Source organism: Hippoglossus hippoglossus, chromosome 4, assembly GCF_009819705.1.
Source record: "Hippoglossus hippoglossus isolate fHipHip1 chromosome 4, fHipHip1.pri, whole genome shotgun sequence".
NCBI classification, from domain to species: Eukaryota; Metazoa; Chordata; class Actinopteri; order Pleuronectiformes; family Pleuronectidae; genus Hippoglossus; species Hippoglossus hippoglossus.
In genome coordinates, this window is record NC_047154.1 from 7,204,855 (window position 1) to 7,227,164 (window position 22,310).

Below are 22,310 nucleotides of genomic sequence, written 5' to 3' on the forward strand. Positions count from 1 at the left end.
GTTATATGTACATTTTATTAAACATATATTCCTACAGCAGCCAATGGCACCAAAACAAAAAAACATTACTATAACTTTGCTATGTCAGGGCCTGTAGCTACATTTTATAGGTGAATATAAGAAAATCCCATAACAGGGAGAAGCTCAACCTGCTCTGAGGTATAAACTCGGCCTTACGGGGTTGAGACCCTTTGTTTGGAGAACAAGGAAACTGTTCTTTTCGGCAACATGTGGAAGTAATTGCGCCAAGCTACTGCACAGAGCTGAGAGAGGAGGGGAGGGGGTCGGTGTGCATCAGGCCCCCGGGGCTCTGCTCCTTCCATGAGGAGACACCGGTCTGATGCCCCTCTTCTGTGCGCAGAGGTAGTTGATTTGTAGGCACCCATTATTCTCCTGATGCCCGCCAGGAGGGCCCCGGGGTAAACAGGGGCTGATGGGGTGCAGCAGGAGCCGGTGAACAGCTGACGCATGTGCGCGACTAAACAGGGGTCGTTTTCTTTCTGTGGCACAGCAAATAAGAAGATCTATCCTGATGGTGTGTGTGTGTGTGTGTGTGTGTGTGTGTGAGAGAGAGAGAGAGAGAGAGAGAGAGAGAGAGAGAGAGAGAGAGAGAGAGAGAGAGAGACAGACAGGCAGAGAGAGAGAGACAGACAGACAGACAGAGAGAGAGAGAGAGCTGTGGCTTGTGTTATGATGGTGTTGGAGCGCCCTCTATGAGCTCGTCGCACCACTGTCCACACTTTGCTCCACAGTTTTGTGAATGATGCACAAGAACTCCGTCCATTCACAACTGAACTGCATCTTGTGAAAAAAAAAAAAAAGAACATGTTTTGTTATAATCTGACTGAGGTGAATCGCCAACAATTTCATCCACCAAAGAACAGCATATGTGAGGACTTGTGTGCGTAAAACACCATCAGATGAAACACAATTCCCTCAAATGTTCACCACTTACTTTTCTTCCAAAAAAACTTCTCCTATTCCGAATAAAACCTCGCGAAAATTACCCTCTACCCGCTCGTGCCCGCTCACATTTCCATCTGCATGTTCACCCCGAAACGGACTCTTACTTTGAAAAGGGGTCCGGCGCTAGAAGGGGGGGGTGTCATTTCCTGAGAGTTATTTACTTTGAGCCAGATGATTACTTTTTTTTCTGAGGGAGGGGGGTGGAGGAGAGGAGGAGGAGGGTGGACTGTAACATTGAATCAGTTACAGGTCGCTGTAGCCGGAGCGCAGTTGCGAGGGCGGTCGTGGATGTGGACAGAGGGTCCGAGGCGCATATGCTCTCACAGCGCAGGATCTCTGAGGATTACAGCCGCCGCTAAAAGGACCCTCACTGCGCCTTTTGGAGCCTCCAATTCACTGTGGATATACTGACACGAGAGGAATATAAAGAGGGGATTACTTCAAGGTAATTGAAAGGTTGTGTTGGAATCCAAAAGGATGACTGAAACCATTTTCTGTCAGTCGTTTTTTTTTTTTTTTTTTTAATTGGGGGGGCTTTGTTTAAACGCGGGGAATCTGATGAGATTATTTCCTATGGTCTAGGGGGAGCTACATTGCAGCCCTAATCAGTTGAATCAATTATCAGATTATCCTCCACCCTTTTCATTTTACATATAGGTCTGGAAAAGTTTCTTCAAAAGTTGCATTCACCAAAATAGTTGTGGCACCCTGTGAGTTGTTTGCAACTTTACCAAGAGGGCGATGCATGACTTCTTCTTTTAGATAAGATTTCCGTCCCCCGTGCACCATATGGTGTCCCCGCTGGACGCCGAGCGGAGACATGTCCCTGGCTCTGCTGGAATAAAAGCGCTACTTTTCGGCCTCACAGCTGGAGGTGTCACCTCCAGGACTGAAGGCTCCAATGTGGGATGCTCTCCGTGGTGATTTAATGGGAAACACATTGGAAAATTGTGCATCGCATTGTTTTCTCGTCTGTCCGTGGAATGCGAGGAATTAAAATTGAGAATCGGCACTGGAGGCACTGGAATGAGTCTGTCCGAGCTGCAGCTGAGTGGATTCAAGTGGTGGGGGGAAGAAGAGTTTTCTGGAGCCACGACGCATTCTTCATTAACCACCTAACCCCCTGCTGGGCCACCAAGGGATTTTGCGCAGGAGTACTATTTTAAATTTTCCTCAAATATTTTTGAAGAAAAGATCTTCAAAACTTTTTTGTATTGCGTTGATGCGTATTGCTCAATGATGCTTTACAGAAAGATTCACTCTCCACAACAACTCCCCTGGAAACCAACCCTTTGACCACCCGTGGAGGGCACACAAGTCTTATCAGCTGCTGCTCAGATGTCTGCGGCCCAGCAGAGCCATGCATCATGCCACATTTGTTGAGAGGCTTGACGGGAGAGGGGTTGAATAGAAGAAGAGGAGGACGTGCAAACAGTCCGAACTGCCACCGGCTCAGATAGATTCACGCACAGCGGCTGGAGGATCTTCTCCAAGCCAAGGGAACAGAAAAAAAAAACATTTCTGAAATGATTTCAGTGTGCACAAACACGTCAAAATGGATTAGGCATTCTGTCAGCGGATTCCTACGCAAATGTATAGTTTTGTGTGGAGTGGGTCCTCTAATTATAGAGTTATACCAGACCCGGGTTGACCACGGATACTCCAGCGCGTCTTGGGCGCAGCCAGAGCGGACAGCCACGGGAAGCTGCGAGGGCCAGGTTCTGTTGTTTTGGGGAGAAACTGTAGATGCAGACTCTCCACACAGAGAAAAAAATCCCACCAAGAGTTACAGATTTAACAAGAAGTCATTTCACTGAAGTGATCCGTGCAATGGGGCTGACTTGTGAGGTGATTTAAGGAAAAAAAAATAGGAACAGACATGGTTTGTTTTGTGTGGTGGATCCAGCCCCAGACCAGAGGGATTTGTCCTCTGCAGAAACTATGTGACAAAGTTAAACACACGTATCTGATGTGTGTGATGGGTTATGAGGAGTCTGCACCAAACTTGAGAATGTCTTAATTAGGCTTCCTTTCGAGGTGTGGTTGACCCAGGAACAAAAATAATTTAAAAAAACGGACTGTAAAATTGCCTTTTATTCAAAGTCCCAAGTTTTACAAGTCAAGGGCGTAAAAGTGATTTTTTTTTTTTAAACTTCTGAAAAGTGAGCGGGCAAACTGGAGATGAGATCCGAGAAGGTTCGATTCCCTCATAAAGTGGACTGTGTCGCCCTCTACCGACAGTCTTCGTGCTCAGCTGGCGCGCAGCAGCCAGAGTAGTGGATCCTGTCTTCTCCGTCCTGTTAAAAAAGCTCAATGGAGTCTCCTGACGCTGGGGGAATCTGTGGTTTTGTTGTCGTGACCCTCATCATAGAGAAAAACAGTTAATGTAATCCTCTGACAGATTTCAGACCGGTGCCTTTTCAGCACTGACAAGATGTGGGAGACCACAAGCCATTAGAGTTGAAGTTAAATTCTCCAGATCCCTCCATAAGGCTGTGGGATTATTAGCCTGAGCCAGTGAAACTACACATATGTTGGGGCTTGACAGGACATTTACTGATTTGCTGATTTAACAGTAATGTTGTCAGAGGTGACAGTGATTTCATGTCAGAAAAGTGTTTATCTTATTTTATTACTAAATATCAAACATTTCTGTCATTATAGGGCAGATCCTCCATAATCATGGACGGGGTGAAGGCGTATGTCGTCTGTTGGGGTATTTTGGTGCTTCTTGTTGCAGGTAAGTTTAATACTCAGGTGTGTCAAATTCTGTTTTTCATATCCTTATACTTTTCACAGCATCATCTAATGTTTTCAAACTCTCCTCCAGTCACCTGTGGACTGTCACCACCCACCATTGTGTCCAATGAGGAGGAGTTCGTCCTGCACCCCAACTCTGTGTTCAACATCAGCTGCACAGGCAAAAGAAACGTTGTCTGGGCCGAACCCCTGCCGACAAACACTTTTGTTTATCCAGGATACTACACTGCCACGCTCTTCATTTACAACGCCACAGTAGAAAACACCGGCTACTACATCTGTGTGTATGAAAGCCATGAGGGCGAAGTGGAGAGTGAGCCAGACGAAGACAATGAGGCAGGAATATATGTCTTTGTGCCAGGTGAATATGAATCTTTTACATGTTCTCATGGAGCCATTAGATATTAAAAGAGAAATACTTCTACTCAAAGGCTTGAAATACTTTTTGCACATCTGCAGTGTGGCCACATGTTATGAATATATACCGTATACCAAATAATCATGGTCAGATATATACCTTGGCAATATCAAATACATTGCATTGTCTAAAACATGTGAGGCAGAGTAAAGCTCTAGTACCAAAACATGTAAGTGTATTGGATTGAGCAATGGTGTGTTTTACAACTCATGTAGAGTTTCATTTGTAAGAAGACTAGTGCATTGTTTCTTGTTCAGAAAGTTACATAAGGGGAATTTTTAATCTGCCGATTTACCTCAGAATAAAATATGTTGTAGCTTTGACCTTAAGTATAAAAATAAGTATACAAAGGATGGCAGCATTTTCAAACCCAGTCCAATTACCCACTCTAACAAAATGTTCTCTCCTTGCACAACCTAGATCCCCAGGCCCCATTTGTTCCAGAGACCCCAGAAAAAGTGGAAGTCCCCATGGACCCGACAGGAGTCCCCATCTCCTGCCGCGTGTCTGACCCGTACACAGACGTCATCCTCCGGAGCGTCCCCACTGGAGAGGAGATGCTCGCCTACTACGACAACAAGATGGGCTTCTTCGGGAACCTCTCTCCTGGGCAGTACCAGTGTGAAACCACGGTGAACGGCCAGACAGCCAGAAGTGTAGTTTACACTGTGAGAGTTGAAGGTGAGTCCCGATGAGCATTGTCTTGTATTCAATGGGTGTGCGAAGACAACTGATTCTTTATGGATTCTTCTCTGTATGTACTGTGATAATGTGTATTGTCATTTATGAAATCAAAAATGTACAATAAGAAAGAGGCAAGTTACAAGTGATCAGATGACATTTCAAACTCTGCACAGCTGGAAGCACTCCCCCAGTCTGTTTACCATGAGAAGGCTGCAGGGTGATCTCACTCTATGAGAGGCATGACATTACATCATTAGCACAGTGGGAGATGGCTTAACACGCCTGTTTTCACTTTATGTGTGTGTGTGTGTGTGTGTGTGTGTGTGTGTGTGTGTGTGTGTGTGTGTGTGTGTGTGTGTGTGAGAGTGTGTGAGTGAGTAATGACGACCTACTGAGCCACCTCTCCACGATAAATGAGCTCATGCGAATCAAGCTGTCACTGTCTTGGGACCAGGGGGTTGGCTGTGCTGATAACTGCTCTCTCCTGGTCTCTCCTGCAGCCCCTGCAGACATGGAGGATTTCACAGTGGAAGTAAAAGCCAGCGAGGAGAGCGTGAGGGCCGGGCAGCCTTTCAACATCACCTGCATCGCTCCCGCTGGGCTGGGCTTTCAGCAGCAGTGGCTCCATCCCAAAAAACAGGCAAGAATGCAACCCCTTTCCTCTCTGTGTGTTTTTTAGAATTTCAATGCAGTCTCCTCTGCGGGTTCATCCACCCGTCCTATGTCTGTCTGTCCTGCACTATTTCCTCCGAGGCCTTGTCATGTTTCCATGTCATTTCCTACTCAGCAGCACTGAGCCTTAAATTAGTGAATAATGGTTTTGGAGCGAAGCCAAGCAGCGGCAAGTGGAATATAGCTCTGAGAATGGCCCTTAGTGGTTATAAAGTATGTGTTAGGAAAGCAGTAACTGAATGTTGTGTCTTCATTATGAGGACAGTCAGCCAAACGGCCCCTGCCGCAGTTAACCCTGTGTGAAGAGCACTGACGTGGAAGCTAAAGTTCAGCACAAACGGCTTGAGGGAAGGAGGCATTTCAGAAGAGGACACTAAATCCTTTGACCCCCGGTGACCTTTAGACATGCAGGACAGATGTTGTCAGCACAGCTAAACATTTAATGCTTTTGAAGTGTTAGCGACAAGGATCTTTCAGGAGGAGCAATTTATGTTTGTTTATGTTTATTCTTGAGATTCTTAATCTATAGAACACGTTGTCTGTTTCTGTGCGTGGAAATTCCTCTAAACCCTTTTCCAGAGACAGTGAGGGTAGGAACGCAGGACTCCCGACTCCTGGTTTTGTTCTTAGCTGCAATTACAGGTTTTTAAAAGGCCCTGTGATCCTGATTTATCTGCTGTGGCCTCACAAGTGTTTTAACCATTTGCCTTCAGCTGCACGTCTCGCTGCCTCGGATACATTCAAAATACAGAGTTAAAAAAATTCAAATATCCTGTTACCAACCCTTTTTTTTCACCCTGTCGTGGTGAGTAGGATCTTTAACCGTTACTTTAACCTCTGTGCTCACAGGCTGTGGGCGCAGTTCAGATGAAACAGACGTCACCTGACCAGGTCATCTACATCCTCAGTATCCCACAAGCCACTGCTCAGGACAGCGGCAGCTACGAGTGCTCCATCACTCACGAAAACAGCGGGGAGGTCAGGGCGAGCAGCGTGGCCGTCACTGTCTTCGGTGAGTGTTTCCCCAAGACAACATTTTCTTAGAGTTTTCAGCAGAAGTGTAAAGATTTGAAAGAAGTCATATCAGTGAGTTACATTCACTTAACATTAGAGTCACATTTAATCACATGTAATATCCTCATCACCATTCAGGTAAAGTGGTCATGGTTCCACATGTGCACAAGGTGCTTTCAGCCGTGTGGGGAAGTCATTTTCACCGGCCGACTGTAAAGCTTCATCTCTGCTTTCAACATCAGCCACTGTGTTTTATGGGATGGCTTCAACAGATGTGTGTGTGTGTGTGTGTGTGTTTGTGTGTGTGTGTCAGGCCTTAGTTTCACCTCAACCATCCCTGTCACTCTTCATCTCCCCTCTTGTCCTGCTCCTCTACCCCCTCTGGCTCTACCCACTGAATCTCTTAACCCGTTTCCATCTACAACCACCAGCAGCTCACTCTTTTCTCATTCTCTTTTCTTCAGAGGACAATTCTTTCGTGGCTCTGGACCACAGCGGAATTCTGGTGACGGAGTTCGTCAGCCTCTTGGAGGAGACAGAGTTTACTATTCTCATCAATGCCTACCCTTCCCCCAAAGTGATGTGGCTGAAAGACAGCAAAGAATTACTAGTGAACTACTATGTCCTCACCAAGACAAGCCACAATGAAGGGAATCGGTGAGAAGAATGATTTTGATTTGTTTAATTGATTCATTTTTGGATGAGATCTGTGAAGTCTGATAATAGTTAAAAAGGTTAAAAGTAAATTTTAAGTGGTTTTTTTTAAACTTTTTTGCTGAGGATTAGATGAGAATATTAAAAACCCTCTAATATCTGTATGCCAACATGAAGCAGAGGACAGGAGGCAGTTAACTTAGCCTGGCTTTGTCCAACGTAACAAAATCCACCAGCCAATGACCTCTAAACCTCAATAATTAACATTTTATACGTTGTTTGTTTAATCCATTCAGAAACAGAAGTAGGAAAATGACATTTTTCCTACAGTTTACAGGAAGTTATTTGCCATACTATTCGGGCCTGTAACTGTCTGTCACATAACCCGCTATAAAACTGAAACATATGGATTTTATATTTTCATATCAAATGAATTCAGTGAGAGCTGTAGGCGTGTTTTGTTTCCTCTGGACACAGTCATGCTAGCTGTTTCCCTCTGCTCCCAGTCTTTAAGCTAAGCTAACCGGCTGCCATCTGTAGATTCACATTTAGTGCACAGACGTAAGGGTTGCAGCAATCTTATATTTTCTTGTTTACTGTTTAGATCTACAGTTTTGAGCAAAGCCACACATCATTGAATATATTAAAAAAATTGTCCCTTGTTCAAGCACAATGTGTTCTTTGAAAAAAAGCTTAGAGAATCTAAATCCGTAACATATTGTCATATTTGTTGTTAGTATTGTTAGTAAGTGAATAATTTATTTTAAAGAAAGAAAGAAAATAAGAGAGGACAGCGGCACTTCTGGAGCCAATCCAATTTTAGCTAGGGCCAGTGCCCCCCTGGCCACGCCCCTGGATACGCCCCTGTTAGCAACTGAGTGAATAAGAGTATTTTCCAAAATGTCAAATATTAATCTAAATAAAAAAATATTTGGAATTTCTTTTCACACAGGTATCAAAGCATTCTGACATTACGACAGCCTCTGGAGAAAGACAACGGCAACTATACCATCACAGTGCTGAGTGGCTCTCGCACTGCAAAGTTCTCCTTTAACCTCAAAGTGAAAGGTAAGATAGACAGAGAGATAGAAAGACAGATAGATAGATAGTGGGATCTATGACTGAGCCCTGTACATGTGAATCTTTCAGCTCCCACTGCGATGATGTTCCCTCCGTCCTCCGCCCCTGTGCTGCTGCCACAGATAGATGAGATGGTGGTGCCCCTCCACACTCCTTTCACCTTGACCTGCCGCGGAGAGGCAAAGCTGGCCTGGGAGACGCCACTCAATGTGCTGGGGCTGTCGCAGGAGGACAACAGCGGCCTGTTTGTCTCCACCATCACTGTGGATGGTGCCACCGCAGTGCACACTGGCTACTACACGTGCTTCTACAGCAGAAACACCACTGAGGACATGGATGACAGCAGCATCTATATCTATGTCCCAGGTATGTAGTAGACAGCGGATTTGTGTATGTGTGTTTTTATAATTTTATTTTATTATCTAGTCTGAGAGATGTATTTTATTTTGCTCAGATCCAGACGTTCCCTTTGTGCCATCACCGGTGCCCTTTGGTAACCACGTCCTGTCCGACCACGAGGAGATGGAGATCCAGTGCCGAGTGTCTGATCCCACTGCTAACGTGACCCTGGTTAATGTTGACACCCAGCAGCCTGTGTCTAGTGTTTATGACAGCAAGAGGGGCGCTTTGGGGGTATTCACTGCTGGAACCTACGTTTGTAAGGCCCTCATAAACGGAGAGGAACACTACAGCGGGGAATACATCGTCCACGGCTGGACAGGTGTGTGTTATCTTGAATGTGCAAATGTGTCAGTAGATGTCTGCAACGTCGCTCAAAAGTAGACACGATACAAATCGGATCTGTCAGCTCTGTGTTTTCTTCATTTGATTTCTACCCTGACGCCCATGTTAACCTTGTTGTCATATCTCAGGTGGTGCCGAGCTACATGTCGAGCTGACAGCCAAGCGGACTGCTCTGCTGGTGGGAGAAACCATCGCAGTCACCTGTCTGGCCCGGGGATCTGAGATTCTGGAAGACCACTGGAAATACCCTGGCAAACTGGTGAGGGTACAAGTCTTCCTCTACAGCACCAAAAGATGAACTCAAACTGATGCTTGAGTTTTATTCCCTCTGTTAAATCTGAGTTTCTGGTCGCTGGAAACTCAAAGTACCTGTTATCCCTTGTCCCTTGACAGACTAATCGTGCTTCAAAAACCGTGCATGAAAACAAGAGGGATCAGGAGATCCTTTACACCCTGACGATCCCGCAGGCTACGACCAAAGACAGCGGCATCTATTCTTGCTCCATCACTGATATTATTAGTAATGAGAGCCAGACAAAGCAACTCGCTATAAGAGTTTTTGGTATGAAAGCTGTATTTTTTGATCTTACAATAAAAAGCTTTAGGCATCATTCCATAAATTCTTATTTTTTCATGTAGCACTGAACGATTTCTGATTCTCTGTCGGCCTCTGTTCTTTCCCTTCTCTAACAGGAAGTGAGTTTTTGTCCATCAGGCCACAGTTTGGAGAATATGAGTCAGCAGAGTTGGATGAGGTCCGGGAGTTCAGGGCCGAAATCAACTCCTTCCCCACTGCTCACGTCACGTGGCACAAAGATGGAGTCCCGCTCAGCGACGTGACGGCGGAGATCTCCACCAGCCTGCGGCAGCTCAGCGAGACCAGGTGAGGCTCTCGTTCAGCGTCCAGACTAATGACAGCCGAGCTAATGACAAGCTGAAAGTTACATTCCCTCACGTTGCTGGGCCTGTCATTAGGGTTCAGTGCGAGGTGAACTTGTATATCTTTGTGGTTATTGTAGTCTCTGCTTTTATTGTTCTGTGCAGCTACATGAGCGTTCTCACCCTGATCCGCGCCAAAGAGGAGGACAGCGGGAACTACACGATCCGAGTGGAGAATGGAAACCAAAGTCGGGACGTTAGCTTGATCCTGGAGGTCAAAGGTCAGGAAACCGCAATTCCTTCATGACTTTTATTTCCCTGGATATTGATCTCACAACCTTTAATTCCCAGTTACAGTCATTTTTTCCCTCTTATATTTACACACACACTCTGTTGGACTATGTTACAGTGCCTGCAGTCATTGTGGAGCTGATGGACATCCACCACGGCTCAGCCACAGGCCAGTCTGTGGTGTGTATTACACGAGGGCAGCCCACTCCTGTGGTGGAGTGGTTCATCTGCAAGAACATCAAACAGTAAGTTCAGTCTTCTTCAGTGCAACATTGACATCCTTCTATATTTCTCAGTCTACATACATGTGATCTCTGCACACTTTACTATACTATACTCAAAAACCTTAAACCACTCGATTCTATAAAACATGATTGGCTATGGGACACACACTGGGGCCTTTCTGAGAGGAATGGTGTACTGTGAATATGTCAGAAAATATCCTGATGATGCGTTTGAAATTTTAAAGAAAGACAAACCTAAAGAAGGCAAAACTCTTTGCTAGAAAAATGTACAGTGCAGCAAAGAAAAGAAAACTGTGGATATACAAAAAATATACGTAAATGTACGAAACCAGGTTTAAAACCTATTGTGAGCAAAAAGCTGCTGATCTTCCACAGCCATCTGCTGCAGTTTGGAAATTTATCGGCAGTCTAGTTCCGAAGACCTTCGAAAGTTAAAGTGATATTCACCATTTCATCCGATTTTTTTCTTTTAAATCGATCATACATCTCCTTTCCTCTGTTCCCATGCAGTTGTGCCAATGACTCGTCCTCCTGGGTGCCGCTCTCCACCAACTCCACCAAGATCACGGTGGAGTCCCGAATGGACGAGGACAACAACCTGGAGAGCCAGGTCATGTTTGGTCACCTGGAGAACACGCTGGCGGTGCGCTGCCTGGCCAAGAACGAAATGGCTGCCGTCAGCAGGGAGGTCAAACTGGTGTCCAACGGTGAGAATCAACACACATTTACCACTTTTGCTTTTAAGTAACTCTCCTTTTTTTAAAACCCAGCTTTGAAATGACATTTGATGTTGTTGTTTCCACCTTGTTTCCTTCTTTTTCCTTCTGCTTGTGACACTCGGGGTGCGACAGGCTGTGTTAGTCAGTGTTGAAGCAGCTGTCAGATGAGTTTGTGGGGAGACAGCTGATAGGGGCCCTGAGGAAGGCACTCTCAGACACTTAAGTCAGCTAAGCCAGAGACTGTTGGGCCATTTGTTCCTTCCAGATGAGCTTTACACCCCCCTATCCTTATGCTCACTTCCCCTGTCCCAGTGCCTGGTCTCACCCCCCTCCTCTGCTTTGTCTCTTCAGCACACATTTAGTAATCTGGACACCCCAGGGATTTTATTGCCTTTCTTATGCAACACGTAGAACGTATTTTAACCCAGGCATTTCAGTTGTCATTACAGTAGACACATGTGATTAATGTGCGCTTCATCTAACATGTGTGACCCCTGGCTCTCCTCCTGAACAGGCCCTCACCCTGAGCTGACTGTAGCTGCTGCTGTGCTGGTGCTCCTGGTCATTGTCATCATCTCACTCATTGTCTTGGTCATTATTTGGAAACAGGTACTGCTGCCATCATTCAGCATTTATTCTCACCTCTCGTGTGCTCACCCATTTACTCACCCATTGCTTCTGTTTCAGCATTCACGTTAAAGTTTAAAAGTGCAGAAAATGTGTTTTTGGAAGCAAATTAGCGTCACAAAATCAATCCTACATGTCATTTTGTGTTCAGTATGAGATATTAGACCTAACATGTGATTTTAACACTTTCTTCTATTTCTATGTCTTCTAAGTTAAGAAATAAAACTACGTTTCTTGGTGGATTTTGCAAGTTACAGTTAAAACTACTGAGTATGGTGTGGAAAGCCAAAGTGGACCCCCATAAGCAAGTGCAAGGTTAATTAACCTGCTCTTCATATGGCCTCTGTCTTCCAGAAACCTCGGTATGAGATCCGCTGGAGGGTCATAGAGTCTGTGAGCCCAGATGGCCACGAGTACATCTACGTGGATCCCATGCAGCTTCCCTATGACTCCAGATGGGAGTTCCCCCGCGACAGACTCGTGCTCGGTGAGCTGACTGTCATTCTCAGTGTGCTAACTCTGATAAGTCTGGTGCTGGCGGCTCTGCAGCCTCCCTGCAGTGATGTTCCGATCAGGACGTCTCCATCTGTCTTTGAAGTGAGGCTGTGATAAACTAATCTGGCTCGGGCAGTAGGGGGTGTGCTGGCTTTGAGATTGTTCTGACCCAGCGATCAAAGGGACATTGAGCCATTGAAGGAGTCACAGATGGGGAAGCAGAGGCATCCAAAGTGCAGACGCGTGTGTGCATACCTGTGTTTGTGCAGGTTCTTTGTGTTTCCTCCTTGATAACTGATCCTGTGTCTTCTTGTCTTTCTCAGGTCGTATCCTGGGTTCTGGAGCCTTTGGGAAGGTAGTGGAGGGCACCGCCTACGGACTGAGCCGCTCCCAACCCGTCATGAAGGTGGCAGTGAAAATGCTGAAACGTGAGTTTAACAGATAATACCTAACAAGACATGTAAATGATTCATCCGACATGTGTGTTTAGACCAGTGAAGCTCAGAATAAGGACTGGTTAGATAAAGGCAGCTATTGTTGCTACTGCATCTCCTATAGGCCAGATATCTATACGTATATCCGAGGTCTGTATATACTAGATAGGGGTTTTCAAACTGTGAGGCACAATTTCCCAGGTGAAGAGCAGAAGGAGAGATATAAGGCACGAGGTGAAAGAGAAACAGGTTTTCTAAAAGCAGTTAAATTAATTGTTTGTTAATGGCTCATTATGGCAATTCTCCACTGTTCAATAAATATTGTAAGTTAGAGCATCACTTACTTTCCTGCACTTATTTGTAAATAATACTTTCTTTGCAATTCTGGTCAAAAACATACTACATTTCATTGGCGTAGTACTTGTACTCTGCACAATGACAATAAATGAATAACTGGCCTTAAATACATTTAGAAGTGGCGCTCCTTAAAATCTTGCTTTGTTAATAGGGGGGGGGGGAAATTACATTATGGAAGATTCAACATATTAAATTCAGTTTTTACAACATCATCTAATAGTAGAATTCAGATGGAGGAGGAGGTTTTGTCTGAATGTATTGTTTGGCTTGTTGGTGGTTTGAATACGTGTGATGATGAAGTCATGGTCACTGTTTCTTCTTCCAGCCACTGCACGCTCCAGTGAGAAACAAGCCCTGATGTCTGAACTGAAGATTATGACTCATCTCGGTCCTCATCTCAACATTGTTAACCTCCTGGGAGCATGCACCAAGTCAGGTGAATAATAAACACACACATTCACACACACACACACATACAACACACACACTGGGGACCAAAATATGCACACTCCTTCACATAGGTAAATACTGTACGGCATAATAACAGCTCACTTCAACCAGAGTTGCTTTTCCTTTGCAATTTAGTCACCACTTTACAAAGACACACACAATACCGCCCACATCCATGCTGCCAAACACACACACACACACACGCTGATTTGGATTTGGCAGTCGAAGACATTTAGAGCTCCACCAAAAAAAGATTGACAGCCTCGTCCCAGCTCTCGGTGGGTGTGGTATTTTAATAGCCTTTTTATGGGGAAGTGGAGGCTTGCCCTCTTGACTGTGCTTTTAGCCTTTACGAGTCTCTGATAAGATTAGCCTGCAGACTGACGCCGATGCACGACTTTGCTGTGTTGTTCCCAGGCCCCATCTACATCATCACAGAGTACTGCTTCTACGGGGACCTGGTCAACTACCTGCACAAGAACAGAGAGAGCTTCATGGCCCTGAACCCGGAGAAAAGTAAAAAAGAGATGGACATCTTCGGGATCAACCCTGCAGATGAGAGCAGCAGGAGGTAATGCATATATATATACAGTTCATGGCTTGTCATACATTCATTTACAGCTCAAATGCCCTATTATTATCCTGAATTAGACACACGGTTGGAAAATGTTATGGAACGGACAAAAAGATACACATTTAAATACATCGCTCTCCACCAATACACTTCCCCTGTCTCACTCCTGAAGACCACAGCCATTGACAACAATTTGTGCAGTTGTCTCACACTAACACACACTCTCCCCTTACCCTAACCGAAACCGTATCGCCATTTTCTCCACACTTAAGGAGATCGTCTGGCGTCTTCACCAAATCAAATTGCAGTCTGAAGTGGTTTCAGCTTACAACCTAATTGTATTATACTGGAGATTCCTGTTAATTCTGTCCGCCCAGACGTTCATGGGGAAACAACCCCCCACCAAGGCTCATCTGTGTTGATGGATGACTCACACTGACCACACCTCAAAAAAATGACCATAACATGATTTATTCCTGGCTACTGTGTTAGCCTCAACCACATCTTCATCTCAACCTCAGCCAAACAGTGTACACACAATAGAGGACTAAATAAAAACATGCATTATCACCATGGGTGTGTATATGGTTCAGTATATCCCCATGACTTGTCCTCGCCTCATCCCTTAAAAGCCTTCCTCTCTTGTGTTTGCAGTTATGTGATCCTGTCCTTTGAGAGCAAAGCAGACTACATGGACATGAAGCAAGGGGATAACACTCAGTACGTGCCCATGCTGGAGATGGGCATGACCCCCAAATACTCCGACATCCAGTCATCCAACTACGACCAACCACCCTCGCAGAAAGACTCGAGTGGTAGGCACTGCAGCTCTTTTCTCTCCTCTCTCTCCTCCCTCTCTGAGTTACTGCTGTGTCCTCTCATGGCTTCGGTGTTGTGTTTGAGTCAGTGTCGGTTGAGGGGATACACCCTTGTCAGAATTTAGGACTGGCACAGCCCTGTAATTACATTGAGAGGGTAATTGCAGCACATGTATAATAATGCCCAGTTTCTCCCTGCCATTAGTAAAAGCCAGGTTTGAGCAACCAGTGCTATATTTACCTTTCATAATGAACATACATGTACTGCTTATGTACCACCTCATGATGTTTTCGGTGTGTGTGTGTGTGTTATCCAAACCAGAGGGTGACATGGACGACCTGTTGTCGGACGACATGAACGAGGGCCTCACCACCACCGACCTGCTCAGCTTCACCTACCAGGTGGCCAAAGGCATGGAGTTCCTGTCCTCCAAAAACGTACGTTTGTATGAAAATCACATCTTTATAATTTTTTATCCAGCAATGTTTTTGTTTCGCTTTGGCGTGCATACTACATGCAGACTCACACCCCCCTGCTTCCCACTGCACTGATGGTCTGTGTCCTATATGATGACAGCTGTGCTGGCCATAGTGGGGGGGGGCGACCAAGGAAACCAGTGGTTGTGTGATAAGCAGTTCTGTCAAGGCTGCTGAGCCCACTGAGGAGAGAGGCCAGGGACTGCATATAGCAGCAACACAGCCAGGGCTAGAATTACCAGGCAGGCACACACTGCAGCCCAAAGCCATTCATTCAGCTTCATAGTTATTATCCCTAAATATCCAGTGGTCAAAGCCGTCCTTCCAACTGGCATGTTTACACAAAGACCACGCTTTATAAAGCAATATGAAACGGTATTAAAAATGAACTCTGGAATGAAATACACAGAAATAGACGCAGTCAGTAGCTGTGGGCGCAGGATGCTGGAAATGGATGCAACAATTGTGCATTAAATGCCACTCCCTGCTAATCAGTTTTGCTTACTTGCTCTTTTTGTGCAGTGTGTGCATCGAGACCTCGCAGCCAGGAATGTCCTCCTCTCTCAGGGCAAGATCGTGAAGATCTGTGACTTCGGACTGGCCAGAGACATCATGCATGACAACAACTATGTCTCCAAAGGCAGCGTAAGTCGCCATTCCTACATTACTCCATAGCTAACGTGTAGTGTCACAGCATTTGCAAGTATGATTATACATTTCCTCTCTGTCATCACAGACTTTTCTGCCCGTGAAGTGGATGGCACCAGAGAGTATTTTTGACAACCTCTACACGTCCCTCAGCGATGTTTGGTCCTACGGCATCCTCCTCTGGGAGATATTCTCCTTAGGTGAGCACTTAGTAGAGCACATACCTTAAAGCTAAGGGCCAACAGTCCCCTTAAATTCAATCAAGCTGCAACAAATTGCACACAATCAAAGATATCAGTTACCTAAATATGCCTGATATTTTAAATTATTATTTTTCATCAAGATCCATGAATTATTCCTTGGGAAAATGGTGGAGAAGTTGAAAATCATTCTATATCGCAATGCTAAAGAAAGTGAAGAACAATTCCTGGATCCAATCCCCTGATCCAGATCTGCACCAAAATGTAATGGGTTCTTTCCTGACCTGTACCACATCCTTCCACCAAGTTTCGTGGAAATCTGTTGTGTAGTTTTTGGATTATCTTGCTTACATACAAATAAACCAATTAACAAACCTAACCGCCTTGGTCAAAGAAAAATAGGAGACTGGTGTTCTGTGGTAAACTCATCTTGTGCGCTTATGTTTTGGTCTGCAGGTGGCACCCCTTACCCGGGGATGGTCGTGGATTCCAGCTTCTACAACAAGATCAAGAGTGGATACAGGATGTCCAAGCCTGAACATGCGCCTCATGACGTGTACGTGGTCACTCACATGAAGACTTTACTGCTTGCTGTTGTCTGACATAAAGCTTCCCTCATATCCTGTCAGACGAGGAATGCTGAAGGCTGTAAACTCAGAACAGTTTGTTTCTGAGCTGTTGATATACAGCGCCTGACATGAGTCACGGTCAAAATTACAAGGTGCAGGACCCGTTGTGCTTCTTCGCCATGGTGATGTTTTATTTTTGCTGTTGCAGGTATGAAATGATGATGAAGTGCTGGAACAGCGAGCCAGAGAAGAGGCCTACTTTCCTGGGTCTGAGTGACAGTGTAGCGTCTTTGCTGCCCTGCAGCTACAAGCGGGTGAGTCTCCCTGTGACCTCTCACACGTTCAGACCACTTTGGAATTGTGAACACCTGCTCTCTAACTTACCACCTCGCATTCTTGACCTCTGCACAAACCTCTCTTTTTGTTTTTTGCATTTTTCTGGCTGAAAATATCTCCTGCTTTTGTTGCCATGCTGCCCAGAAAAGTAGATCACCATCATGATTACATTCATTTTAATTTTAACTCACTCTTAAAGTAGCACACTGCTCATTTAAACCCCCCCTCCACCTCCCCTGGGGGTGCATTAGGAGTGTTTCTGCTGCGGGCTCTCGGCGCTCCTGTAAAAACACAGACCTACCAGTGATTAGAGTGCGAATGCGGGAGCTGGGTTCCAGAGTGGCTGGCCTGAGTCTGGGTAATGACGCAGGTCCAGTTCTCGCTTCCACCACCCAACCCTAAATTACCCCATTAAACTCCACGCCACACATGGCACATCAAAACAGCGTTACCTCTGCCTCCTCAACACTGCCTTAATGGTCGGGGGGGGGAGGCAAAGTAGCAACCAGCTCTTGATTTAGCACCTCTGGCTAGGATGGGATGTGTGGTTTGTTTTTGTTTGGATCGCACTATCAGCTGGAAACCCAACTTGTGATCACACTCGAAATCACACTTCTCTTGTGGCTCTACGAAGCTGTATTACATTTGCACACTGAATTGTATCGTCCTTGCTTCTGTGCTGCGAGACTAATGTGGTTTTGTTTCTAATGTGTGTCTGTGTTGTGCAGCATTATGAGAGGGTAAACCAGGAGTTCCTGAAGAGTGACCACCCCGCCGTGACTCGGGTGTGCGTTGAGAACGACGACGCCTACATCGGCATCACCTACAAGAACCAGGGCAAGCTGAAGGACCGGGAGAGTGGCTTCGACGAGCAGCGGCTGAGCTCCGACAGCGGCTACATTATTCCTCTCCCCGACCTGGACCCTATATCTGATGATGAATATGGAAAGAGGAACAGACACAGGTGAATGGAGCGAAAACATTTACTTCTACCACATAAGGGTGTCTGTATATCACCAGAGATGGCTCTAACCTGTGGTGTTCATGCCCCCTTGCAGCTCTCAGACATCCGAGGAGAGCGCCATTGAGACCGGCTCCAGCAGCTCCACTTTTAATAAGCGGGAGGGGGAGACCCTGGAGGACATCACGCTGCTGGACGAGATGTGTCTGGACTGTAGTGACCTGGTAGAGGACAGCTTTCTGTGACAACTGACCCGTCTGCCGAGCGGGAGCAGCAAGTGGAAGGGGTGTCCGGACCTAAGGTACTAGAGAAAGACTTGCACATCAGCCAAAGACTCTGCCATCTACCGTCGGGCCCCCACCACTCCTCCTCCTTGAACAAAACCAAATCACTCTCTGGATGCGTCTGTGGGGATCGTATTGTACGCCCTTTACTTCTCCCTGGACATTGCCCCCTGTTGGGCCGGAGGAGTGAGTGAATATTGAGGAAATCGTGACATCAAGGACTCTAAAGCACCACAGCCACTGAGGCTGTGAGTTGGACATATTGAGATGAAGCAAATAAAAAAGATTGTCTTTTTTCATTTGCAGGGCTTTATTCTATCGGGCATTCTCCTAACAGCAACATAAGCAAGAAGGGACAAATCAAATGCGTTGGTCAGCAACTCTAAATGAGCAAACACCACAGGATATCATTCATATGATATGATATATATATTTAACCACTACAGATGCACTATTTAAACTAGATGAGTCCAAAACTAGCAACAGCAATGGCAGGTAAACTCAACCCACCCTCACCTGCCACGAGAGAAGCACCTGATGCTGGTACAATCAGTAGCAATACTTGGATTTATAAGCACAAAATCTGGACTACGTGCATTTGTTGTTTATGACCATATAATGTTTTCAGTGGTTAAATACTTTTATTTTTTTACATCATTTTTATGTACACATGTATTATTTGTGAATACCGAGTAGATATTGACCATAGCTGTTGGACTGGTTATGAAAAAAAGGAGCCTTTGAGTTGCATGGATCTTTGCGGAGTCTCACCTGTTTGTCCAAATCCAACCGAACGTTCTCAAGCCCCGTCCCTGACACGTGGGCTTTGAGAAACAAAGTGTGATTGTATTGTAAATATCTCCAGAGTTGTTTTATAAGAGAGAATTATTGGGATAGTGCTCCAGTATTTTATATAAGCGCATTTTAAGCTTCTGAACCCTTATCCGCCCTTTAGATGAATACATTTCAACAAAGGAAATACAACAACGTTTCCTAATTAAAGACATTTGCCATCGTGGACAGCACAGAGTCATATAGAAAACATTTGTGGATTAGAAAGTTTCAAAATAAATATTCACATTTCCTCATGTGTGTATGTCAGCAGTTTAGACAATATAAATATGGAAAGCATAAAAATAAAACCCAAAAAATATTTTTATCCTACAGCTGTGTTTTTCCAGCAGGTCCTGTGGTCCAGTCTCATGTGTTATCTATTGTCTATTAGCAGGTTCTAGTTATACTAAGACACTAGATGAACTAGAGATCCATGTTGATCTGATGTCATACATCAGTTATGTGTAGACTCTTTGTAATCGTCTGTATCTTCCAGCTACTGTACCAGCTATGCCACTGCCACTCTGTTGACTGTGATATAATCTGCAATTGTTGTTGCACTTTTTCTCTTTGTTTTTTTTTTTTTGCTCCATCTTGTTTTGGAAGCTGCAGACAAGTTAGCAAAAAGAGCCTGGGCTTTGGCTTCAGATGTTTAAAGCAGCGTGGATGTGAATGTTTGTGCTGCAGGTGATTGATTTGTTTTTTGTTGACGGTACAGCATCTGTAATTATAGCTAATCACACCTTGTATGATTCAGTACTATGTCTCATTATTTTACATCATGTACATTCAGATGATTTATATTTCAATAAATGATTTATAATGTAAAAACAAAAACACATCCTCTCAGTGTCTATGACCTATTACACATGCAAACAGACGCAAGAAGGATTTACAAGGAGCATATGGAACATGGGGCAGTGACCAAATAAAATGTTGTATTCTACATTTCTGCTCATAAGGATATGACATTTAAAAGACAATGCAGAAAAATGATGCACTCAAGAATAACAGTATTCATTTTAGATATTTTGCAAAATAACATATTGGTAAACAAAATCGATATAAATGACACAAGGGCAGAAAAGGAAATGTCCCAGTATATGTGATAAGTCATATATAAACACACACAGGCACGGACACACGAAACAGCTAGAGATAGAACATTTTTGTAAAAATACTAATACAACAAAAAATAAAAGCCTTGCATTTAAAATACACGTGCATGCACAGAAGCATCATCTGTAAAATGTATATGTAGTATCTAGGTACAAATACTCAATCTGCAGGAAAATTGCTCTTAATATATTAATGTATAGGACGTTCTCAGATTATTGATATTGATGTTGAAGCAGCATTTTAATGTTGGAGCTACTTTGTATTCACCTCAGTTTGGTGCTTACCACCTTCCAAAGGGTCACAAGATTAATCAGAGGAGGGATACATGATGATTAATGAGGAAAGAAAGGAAAATCAAATCGTTAACTGTAAACAAACATAACATTTAGTTTCTTTCACTAAGCTCATATTTTGTTATGACACATTGGAAACTTCTACATTTTTTATCTGAATGATCATTTGAAGAACAAAAAGTAGCTCAAAATTTAAATAGCAATATAGTACCTTAAAATTGTACTGTGAAGTACATTAACTGCAAATTACATAATGATTTTTATATTTAATAAAATGAGATGCAGAAATTATGTCAGTTTACAACTATCTTCATTCTGCTATCCAACTGTCACAAATGCAATATGAATGACTTCCAGCAGAGGGCCATAATCTCACCTCAAGGCTGCAAACCAGTTTATCAACAGACTGTCAGACGAACATTAATAGTTATTAAGACAAATACATTTGTTGCCTTATTTCCTCAGTGTCATTGGCTCAAGTGGTTGAAGTTTGTACAAAAGGAAATCTAAAACAAACTCTAGTTTAGTTGCTGATAGTCGGTGAGAGCAACCTGCTGTTACCATTAATCTCCACTTGAGGGAGCTAGTAACTAGATGAAGGCTTTGTGCTTTGTGCCTTCAGGGTGGGAGATCAGAGGAAGGTCAACATGATGTAAAGGTGCACCGGATGATTTCAGCCTCCAGGTGTTCTTATTTTCACCGTCTTTAGTTTGTAACCCTAGCCATTACAGCCTCTAAGGTTTTGTGTCCATGCAGAAGGATGCATGGTACAAGAAAGGTGCAGCACCAGATATACTCCTGCAACTCATTTAAAACCATAAAATCTATCTTTCCAGTGTTTTAATAGAAAGAAATGATGTTTGTACTCTGGATCATAAAGCAACACAGTAAATCATGTTATTAGGACTAATACTTGTTTGAGAATGTGTTTTATTGCTCTTACAGTCTTTATTTGGCAACTTTAAGCACATCTGCACAGTTGCACAACTTTTTACCACATGCCTTTTCTCTCATTTGTCGTAAAAACTAAGTCTGGTTTTACTGTTTTTTCTTTTTCTTTTTTTGTTTGCTCAAACTGTTGAACCCTAAAGCTAGACCTGTGCAATTACCAAATAGAATTAATATCGGCACCAAACCACAGCTGAAACTTTCAGGTTTGTAAAGGAGCATATACTGGATGGACTAGTACTAATAGTCAGGAGAGTTGTGCTTGAGGCGATTGGTAAACATTTCTGTGTGCTTAGGATTAACAGTTGCATGCAGGTTTCCTTGCAGTAGAAAGTGTATTAAGTAGGGTTATGGTTTTCTTTTCATGATAAACATTTCCACCTGGGCCCAAAAAGTGAAAAGTGCCCTCACATCTGGGGCTCAGCGAAGTAACTGAGTGAGTCTTTGAAAGTTAGATGTGTGCTGCACTCTGTCAGCAAGGGACTCTAAATGGAAAATAACATTTAATTAAAACCCACTACTTGCAAATATGTCCAGATATGTGCCCAGAAGGTCTCCATAGGAGGTTTTCTTCCGGAGTAAAATGAAGTCTCTGTGGTGTACGGGCTGGAGGAAAAGATCCCCTCATAATGATAACCAATGTGCCATCATCTGGAGTTTGCTTAAAAACGAGGCCTGCATGCAAACTACTGTGGTGAACATGCAACAGTCAAAATAACTGTAAGTTCGGCTGAACTGATGCATCTATGGAAATGTATTT

At 44.2% G+C, this 22,310-nt stretch overlaps 1 protein-coding gene across 3 annotated transcripts; it reads left to right on the plus strand.

Annotated features, from left to right (window-relative positions):
- The first annotated feature begins 1,222 nt into the window (after nucleotides 1-1,222).
- On the plus strand, nucleotides 1,223-19,939 carry pdgfra (platelet-derived growth factor receptor, alpha polypeptide). Of its 3 annotated transcripts, none has more exons than XM_034583117.1 (29): nucleotides 1,223-1,411; nucleotides 3,631-3,706; nucleotides 3,797-4,087; nucleotides 4,565-4,825; nucleotides 5,329-5,468; nucleotides 6,350-6,512; nucleotides 6,979-7,171; nucleotides 8,121-8,236; nucleotides 8,318-8,614; nucleotides 8,703-8,969; nucleotides 9,121-9,251; nucleotides 9,386-9,554; nucleotides 9,686-9,875; nucleotides 10,037-10,152; nucleotides 10,281-10,407; nucleotides 10,918-11,114; nucleotides 11,641-11,735; nucleotides 12,108-12,240; nucleotides 12,572-12,676; nucleotides 13,365-13,475; nucleotides 13,907-14,060; nucleotides 14,718-14,878; nucleotides 15,204-15,319; nucleotides 15,881-16,003; nucleotides 16,095-16,206; nucleotides 16,663-16,762; nucleotides 16,984-17,089; nucleotides 17,840-18,075; nucleotides 18,170-19,939. In XM_034583117.1, exons 2-29 carry the CDS (start codon nucleotides 3,649-3,651, stop codon nucleotides 18,315-18,317), a joined length of 4,416 nt encoding a protein of 1,471 aa, XP_034439008.1. In that variant the 5' UTR covers nucleotides 1,223-1,411; nucleotides 3,631-3,648; the 3' UTR covers nucleotides 18,318-19,939. The 3 variants fall into 3 exon arrangements, with proteins under 3 accessions (XP_034439008.1, XP_034439009.1, XP_034439010.1); XM_034583118.1 differs by having other exon boundaries at nucleotides 14,718-14,867; nucleotides 15,202-15,319; XM_034583119.1 differs by lacking the exons at nucleotides 1,223-1,411; nucleotides 3,631-3,706; nucleotides 3,797-4,087; nucleotides 4,565-4,825 and having other exon boundaries at nucleotides 5,335-5,465; nucleotides 6,346-6,512.
- The last annotated feature ends 2,371 nt before the right edge of the window (nucleotides 19,940-22,310 follow it).